The sequence below is a fragment of the Mizuhopecten yessoensis genome, unplaced genomic scaffold (genome assembly GCF_002113885.1).
Source record: "Mizuhopecten yessoensis strain PY_sf001 unplaced genomic scaffold, ASM211388v2 scaffold8915, whole genome shotgun sequence".
Lineage (NCBI taxonomy): Eukaryota > Metazoa > Mollusca > Bivalvia > Pectinida > Pectinidae > Mizuhopecten > Mizuhopecten yessoensis.
Window position 1 is genome coordinate 8,398 of NW_018407786.1, and position 8,346 is coordinate 16,743.

The 8,346-nt window shown below is 36.4% G+C and overlaps 1 protein-coding gene across 1 annotated transcript; it reads right to left on the minus strand.

The window, feature by feature from the left end:
- Positions 1–959: 959 nt before the first annotated feature.
- LOC110456842 (tolloid-like protein 1) lies at positions 960–7,654 on the minus strand. Its single transcript, XM_021507841.1, has 4 exons — positions 7,606–7,654; positions 6,222–6,334; positions 5,287–5,478; positions 960–2,051 (listed from the first exon to the last, which is right to left on the minus strand). The coding sequence occupies exons 2-4, from the start codon at positions 6,289–6,291 to the stop codon at positions 1,849–1,851; spliced, it is 465 nt and encodes a 154-aa protein (XP_021363516.1). The 5' UTR covers positions 6,292–6,334; positions 7,606–7,654; the 3' UTR covers positions 960–1,848.
- Between the last annotated feature and the right edge of the window lie 692 nt (positions 7,655–8,346).

The following is an 8,346-nucleotide window of genomic DNA, read 5'->3' on the forward strand; positions in this document are numbered from 1 at the left end:
CACTAAAACACGTCACTGTTCTTCAGATATCCAACTGAAATAAAGCACTAATAAATAATCAATTTGTATACGCTGACAAGTAACAATTACGCGCGAACGCGAATTGTCATAAAAAATACATTTATAAAAATCATCTTAAATCAAATATACGAGTGTAGGTCCCGTATTACGCTAGAACTCATCACTATACTATACCTGTTAGTCTTGTGTTACACTAAAATTCATCACTATACTATACCTGTCAGTCCTGTATCACACTAGAACTCNTAAACATCATTCGAAATACAATTTAGCGATGAAATATATTATGTTAACAAAAATAGGAAAAGTCAAAACTATCACTTAATCATGTTAAATTGACAAGGACGAAAAAAGGTTATTGAGCACTAGGTTTTTTTATTGACATATATGAACATTTTAAAAGTAGAACACTAAACACTAAAACACGTCACTGTTCTTCAGATAGCCAACTGAAATAAAGCACTAATAAATAATCAATTTGTATACGCTGACAAGTAACAATTACGCGCGAACGCGAATTGTCATAAAATATACATTTATAAAAATCATCTTAAATCAAATATACGATTGTAGGTCCCGTATTACACTAGAACTCATCACTATACTATACCTGTCAGTCTTGTATTACACTAAAATTCATCACTATACTATACCTGTCAGTCGTGTATTACACTAAAATTCATCACTATACTATACCTGTCAGTCGTGTATTACACTTAAACTCATCACTATACTATACCTGTCAGTCCTGTATCACACTAGAACTCACCACTATACAATACCTGTCAGTCGTGTATTACACTTAAACTCATCACTATACTATACCTGTCTGTCCTGTACCACACAGGAATTCATCACAGAAGTACACCTTTCAGTCCTGTATCACACTAAAACTTATCACTATACTATACTTTCAGTCATGTATCACACTAGAATCCATCACTATACTATACCTGTCAGTCTTGTATTACACTAAAGCTCATCACTATACTTTACCTATCTGTCATGTATCCCACTAGGACTCGTCACCACTATACATGAAAGTCATGTATCACACTAAAACTCACCACTATACTAAATCTGTCAGTCTTGTATTACACTAAATCTCATCACTATACTATACCTGTCAGTCCTGTATTACACTAAAACTCATCACTATACTTTACCTGTCAGTCTTATATTACACTAAAACTCAACACTATACTTTGCCTATCTGTCCTGTGTCAAATAAGAATTCATTACTAAAGTGCACCGTTCAGTCAGATAAACCTATTGAAAAACAAAATACAAACTAATCACGCTTCTGTATTACAAAATTTCCGCATCACTACTAACGATAACGATAAGGACCTGCCTCGTTTGTATTGGATGCTTAACCTGCCAAGAATCCTTATAAACAACGTTTTATCGCTGTCTCTTTTAGTGGTTCAACTCAGCTTTATACAAACTTTTGATTACCAATCTCAAAACCATTAAATCAAGGTTACGGTCGTATTGTCACATACGTAACATAAAAGGAGTTATAACATAAAAGGAGTTATTTGTAACCACATTGTCAGTTGAAACACATCGGAAGATAGTTTTGATATTCATGATGTTTGTTGTAACCTAACGGAGTTTTTGCCACTCATAATGTTAGCTGTAACATAATGGAAAAGTTGTCACTCATGTTGTTAGTTGTAACATAACAGGAAAGTTGTCACTCGAGATGATTGTTGTAACATAACGCGTTAGTTGTCATTCATGATGTTTGTTGTAACATAACGTGGTTGTTGTCACTCATTATATTAGTTGCAATATCATAAAGTTATAGTCTTAGTTGTGCCATCACTGGGTTTCACAGTACGTGTTGCAGTACTCGGTGTCAGCAAATGCTTTAAGTTGATCGAAGATCGGGTCGTAACACAACCGTGAATGTTTAGCAGCATCTAAGGTCAACGTGCTCATACTGACGACTTCACCATTTGGTAATTGAAATTGGTGATTTTTAGCATCAAGGTATCCGTCCAACCAGAGGTAACGGGGAATGTCTACAAATAGAAAAATAGGTCCGAGCCAATTCGCATGGCTCAAAAGAAATGATTAATTTTGCATTTTTTTTATTGTAAACGCTGTTGATTGAGGACTTATTGAAACAAGGTCATCCCATGTATTTGTTCGTTTACAAAAGTGATTTCTGTTTTACATGAATTGGGTTCCAGCTGTTCAAACACATTATCAATCAAATGTTATTAGGTATAAACGGTTAAGTTGTAACAATATATTATCAGAAAATTAGGTGTGTAACTATGTGTTGACAGTTAAGCGGTTACAATATAATATCAGATATTTGAGTGTGTAGCTAAGTGTGGACAGTTAAGTGGTAACAATACAATATCAGAAAATTAGGTGTGTAGCTAAGTGTAGATGGTTAAGTGGTTACAATATAATATCAGAAAATTAGGTGTGTAGCTAAGTGTAGATGGTTAAGTGGTAACAACAAATATCAGAAAATTATGTGTGTAGCTAAGTGTGGACGGTTAAGTGGTAACAATATAATATCAGAGATTTAAGTGTGTAGCTAAGTGTGGACGGTTAAGTTGTAACAATATAATATCGGAGATTTAAGTGTGTAACTAGGTGTGGATGGTTAAGTGGTAACAATATAATATCGGAGATTTAAGTGTGTAGCTAAGTGTGGATGCTTAAGTTGTAACAATATAATATCAGAGATTTGAGTGTGTAGCTAAGTGTGGACGATTAAGTGGTAACAATATAATATCGGAGATTTAAGTGTGTAGCTAAGTGTGGACGGTTAAGTGGTGACAATGTAATATCGGAGATTTAAGTGTGTAGCTAAGTGTGGATGGTTAAGTTGTAACAATATAATATCAGAGATTGAGATGTGTAACTAGGTGTGGACAGTTAAGTGGTAACAATATAATATCAGAGATTTAAGCGTGTAGCTAAGTGTGGACGGTTAAGTGATAACAATATAATATCAGAGATTGAGATGTGTAGCTAAGTGTGGACGATTAAGTGGTAACAATATAATATCGGAGATTTAAGTGTGTAGCTAAGTGTGGACGGTTAAGTGGTAACAATATAATATCAAGAGAGTGAGATGTGTAACTAAGTGTGGACGGTTAAGTGGTAACAATATAATATCGGAGATTTAAGTGTGTAGCTAAGTGTGGACGGTTAAGTGGTAACAATATAATATCAGAGATTGAGATGTGTAACTAGGTGTGGACGGTTAAGTGGTAACAATATAATATCAGAGATTGAGATGTGTAACTAGGTGTGGACGGTTAAGTGGTAAAAATATAATATCAGAGATTGAGATGTGTAACTAGGTGTGGACGATTTAGTGGTTACAATATAATATAAGAGATTAATGTGTGTAACTAGATGAGACGGTTAAGTGGTTACAATATAATATCAGAGAAGTAGGTGTGTAACTAGGAGTGAACGTTCAAGTGATTGCATAGAGGTACACAAGTGATGGTTGGTAACCTTGTTTATCTCAATCGGGTAATTTTCAAATTGTTAACAGACACGAGGTTTACAGAATTTCTTTTACATTTGAAAGTTAACTAAAGAGAGTTAGATAAACATGAGTATCAACAATCACGAGTTTAAGGGCCTTTTTCTGCCACAATGTTCAGATAATACATCTAGAAAATATCATGTTTCTCTTGGGAATACCTTTTCTCTTACCCTGGACAGGGATATCACCATTTTACCGGTGTGAGATTTTCTTATCTCACCCTAGGGTTGAGACAAGGTACACGTGTTCTTTGCACGTTCTCAACAAATGTATGACGTCATATCAACAATACCATGACGTCACGGCAACACTACAATGACGTCACGTCGACAATTCAGCCGCATCATATCAACATTGTCTTGCATTGATGTAACGTCGATATAAAATACATAAGAGGGTAAACACAGGGTAAGAGAAAAATAATCATTCACCCCCTTGGGAGTGAGACAGTGTGATCTCAACCCTCGGGGTAAGATTCTTAAGCTGTCAAACACTCGGCAAGCCTCGTGTTTGACAACTGAAGAATCTTACCCCTCGGGTTGAGATTACCCTGTCTCACCCCCAAGGAGGTGTAAGATTCTATTAATCCCTGTACCTTATTCCTGTTGATGTGCCATGAACTATGACGTCACAATGGCAGATGGCGTCGCAAAGCATTGTACTTGACGTCATAATTAGAAAATTGACGAATGAAATAACGTCCAGGGTGTTATCTGCTAGTGGATAACCGAAAATAGGTGTTTATTTGTGTGGTCGGTTACCTAGTAACAATACAATACAAGAGTTTAATGTGTGCTACTAGATGTGAATGATAACCTCGAGCGATATAGACATATTACGAGGTTTGTGGTTGGTTAACTGGTTACAATGTAATACTTGAGTGTTAGGTGTTTTATTATGTCCAGATGACAACTTAGTGATGTGTACATGTTACTAGGTGTGGACGGCTACCTGGTTACTGCTACTACTGATATCGGTGATTTAAGTGTGTTACTATGTGTGTATATGGTTACCTGGCATCGTCAGATATAAGAACATGATACAAGGTGTGTTCAGTTACATCGCAAAAATAAATTGCAGACAGACTATGTNTGATATCGGTGATTTAAGTGTGTTACTATGTGTGTATATGGTTACCTGGCATCGTCAGATATAAGAACATGATACAAGGTGTGTTCAGTTACATCGCAAAAATGAATTGCAGACAGACTATGTAAATAGATGTGTTCGATTACTTCACGTGGACAAAGTGGTATAACTACATGTATGTTGTTACCTAGTGATATCAGAGATGTACACAATGTAGGTGTGTCGATAAGTTGCCTAGCTACTTCACGAGGATAGAGACAAAGATGTATAATTATATTTGTATAATAAACTGGTGATGTCAGAGATGCAGGTGTGTCGTTAGGTTGCCATGTTACCTCACGACGACAGAGACAGATTTATAATCAGATTTGTTTGTTAACCTGGTTGTGTCAGTGATGCAGGTATGTTATCAGGTTGTCCGGTAACCTCACAATGGCAGAGTGTAATATAAGTTACTTATTTGGTTTCCTCTTGGATTCAGAGATGTAGGTGTGTCACTAGATTGCCCGGTTACCTCACGAGGACAGTGACAAAGATGTAGAATTAGATTTGTATGGTTATCTGATGAAGTCAGAGATGCAGGTATGTCATCAGGTTGCCCGGTTACCTCATAATGTCACAGTGTAAAATAGGATTTATTTGGTTACCTCTCGGATTCAGAGATGAAGGTGTGTCACTAGCGTCGTCAGGCGGAACCATGAGGTAGGACAGTCGGAAGCCAGATTTTACCACCACATGATCCGTCGTCAGTGCCATAAAGGCCTCGGTCCCATTGATGACCAGTGCAAATGGCGTCGTTCCCGTATAGCGGCCGAGGATCGGGTAGGTCGCATTTTTTCCTACAACTCGAGTGTTTGGGGAAAAAAAAGATAAATTGTGTAAAAAATATTAACTGCTCCCACTTATATAGTCAATTTTAGGCTATTCAGAAATCAATCGTCTGTTCATGTTTTTGATGGGTTATCACACATAACCTAAACGCTTACCACATAGATTGTTTTTGTTTGTTTGTGGTTTAACGTCCTGATAACAAGCAGGGTCATATGAGGCCGGGTGTCTAAGGAGACACCGCGTGGACAGAAGTAGACAGAAAAGAAGAAGACGATGAAAGATAAGAAATGAAAAAGATCCCAAGTGTTGCATTGATGGCAAAAATACATTTTTGTCTCTTCGATGTCCCTTGCGTACTGTATTTGTTGTTGTACAGAGTTTAAGGTCTTATCAACCGCTAAGGTAATTTAGGAACGTGCCTCCATGTGTGTTGCGTATGCGTGCAAGTCTGTAGGAGACAGGGTATGTGGGTATTTTTGCCTCCTTGCTCCTTGTGAATATGAATATGCGTGAAGATGGTGCCGACTTAAATGTGCTATATCACTGAAATGCTATGCCGGAGGCACCCAGCACAGCATTCCGCCGGGTCACAAATCAATAATACAATAAACTGTTAGGTATTTACAAAGAATTATCAACGTGTTATTTTATCTTTTTCCGAAATAACATCAGTATAAGTAAGGAAGTCTTGTATTTATAAATTTGTTTATTCCATTTGTTTAATCTAGGAAAACTTGCATAGTCATCTTACCGTCGAATATATACAAAAAGTCATAATTAGTTTCCAAATCCAGGAACTCTGTCGCTATTTTTATTTTCATGTCTGGAGCAGCCGTTGTAAAATGACAGGTACAGTATAAGTTGCTGTAATTGAAACAAAAAAGTAGTGCTATAAATAGCATTTATGAACTTTTTTTAAGGATTCCTGTCCCACTACACTTTGTTTTTATCGTATATAGAGTAACCTCCCCTTAACTTCCGTTTAGATGTAACTGATGCACTGTTTGGCGTGGCCACTTACTTTCGTTGACCTGGCCCCAGAATCTCGAGACTTCTTAATTTCCTTTTGTATATTAAAATGTAACCGAAGCATAGTTAACAATTCAATTTCCATTGGACAGGTAGCTCAATCGTGTCGAGCAATAGTATAACCATCTGAAGTCCAGGTTTCGAATCCCGGTCTAGCCGCGCTGAATTTTTACACTCAGAACAGTTGATTGCATTTTGTCTATGTCTTGTTTAGTGTTTTTCATAAAATTCCCGAGGGTTTGGTTTTCTTTTCAGAATTAGTTTATCTAAGCTATAGTCTTGCCTGAAAAAAACGTTTCCTTTGCGTAGTTACAGTTTTTGGCAGTGTTACGGGGATCCTTAATATCTATAAAATGTTTCTAAATCAAATCTGATAAAATTGCATTAACCGAACACGACGTCTAATTTTAATTTTGTTAAAGATGTATCAAAGGGTTTTTTAACACTTTTTCGGATATTTGCTTTGTCTACAAAGGACGCCAATTCAGAGTCGCTCAGTGCCATCTCATTGAAGGTTCATAAACTAGACAAAATAGTACGAAACTAAATTCGGTCATATTATTCTGACAACGTGCTCAACAGAGTTATCTATAGAAAAACTGGCAAAATAAGGGCAGAGAAAAAAAAGCAAAATAATAATGTCCTAAGGGTTTCGATGGGATGGGGGGGGGGGCAACACGAAGGGGTGGCACTTTGGATGTTGGTTTTGATGCTCAGAAAAACATTCAATTTTAAATTCCACATGGGGGGAGGGGGTTCATTAGTCGGTTCATTTGATCATGCAGTCGGATACAGCAGACACATGAATAGGTGAGTAAAGGTTTGACGAAATCCTTTCAGATTCTTCTTTATCAGATCTCACTTTTCAACTTATTTATAATTATATGGTAATGATTGAAAGAGTGACAATGACTGCTTTCGATTGAACAGTTGTCATACACGTAGTATCAATTTAAATATACGTAACAGGAGATTATACTGCGGTAACGACGATAATATTGACCACTTATATACGTTAAGAAACATCGGTTAACATCGATTGATATCATAAGGCCGAAGTAACTCGGCGCGTTTTTATATTAAAAAGAAAAGAAAATTGTACATACTTTTTGTAGCCTGTCGTGCAGTCGGCGTCTAGGTATCTTTTATGTAGGTCAGCCANGTTCACTTTTCAACTTTTATATAATTATATGGTAATGATTGAAAGAGTGACAATGACTGCTTTCGATTGAACAGTTGTCATACACGTTGTATCAATTTAAATATACGTAACAGGAGATAATACTGCGGTAACGACGATAATATTGACCACTTATATACGTAAAAAAACATCGGTTAACATCGATTGATATTATAAGGCCGAAGTAACTGGGCGCTTTTGTATATTAAAAAGAAAAGAAAATTGTACATACTTTGTGTAGTCTGTCGTGCAGTCGGCGTCTAGGTATCTTTTATGTAGGTCAGCCACTAAGTCACCGGGGCACGTCGTACACCTCCCTGTTATTTCAATAAATTATTACAGAATATTAAACAACAGCATTAAGACGATCTACGAACTAGGTTGTGATTAAGCCGTATCTAAGAACCTTGAATTATTATTATTATTATTATTATTATTATTATTATTCTACAAAGTTTAAGGTAGGATCAAATCATGAAAAGTTGTTTTAGAAAAGACGTTTATAAATTTAAATTAAAAAATTATGAGGGAGAGCGACGAAACCACTGAAATAGCTCTATTTACTATCCTTACATATCTTACCGTGTGTGATATTACGGAGTGCTGGGGTTTTATGTCCATACTGAAGCAGTCCTTTGCCTTCGGATAAACAATGGTTTCTAGCTGT

Excerpts from the sequence above, each read along its gene's own strand:
- LOC110456842 (XM_021507841.1), bottom strand. The coding sequence starts at position 6,291 with ATGAAAATAAAAATAGCGACAGAGTTCCTGGATTTGGAAACTAATTAT. Across the intron at positions 5,479-6,221 it reads CTTTTTGTATATATTCGACG|GAAAAAATGCGACCTACCCG; the intron begins GTAAGATGACTA and ends CTCGAGTTGTAG. Across the intron at positions 2,052-5,286 it reads TTCATCTCTGAATCCGAGAG|ACATTCCCCGTTACCTCTGG; the intron begins GTAACCAAATAA and ends TTCTATTTGTAG.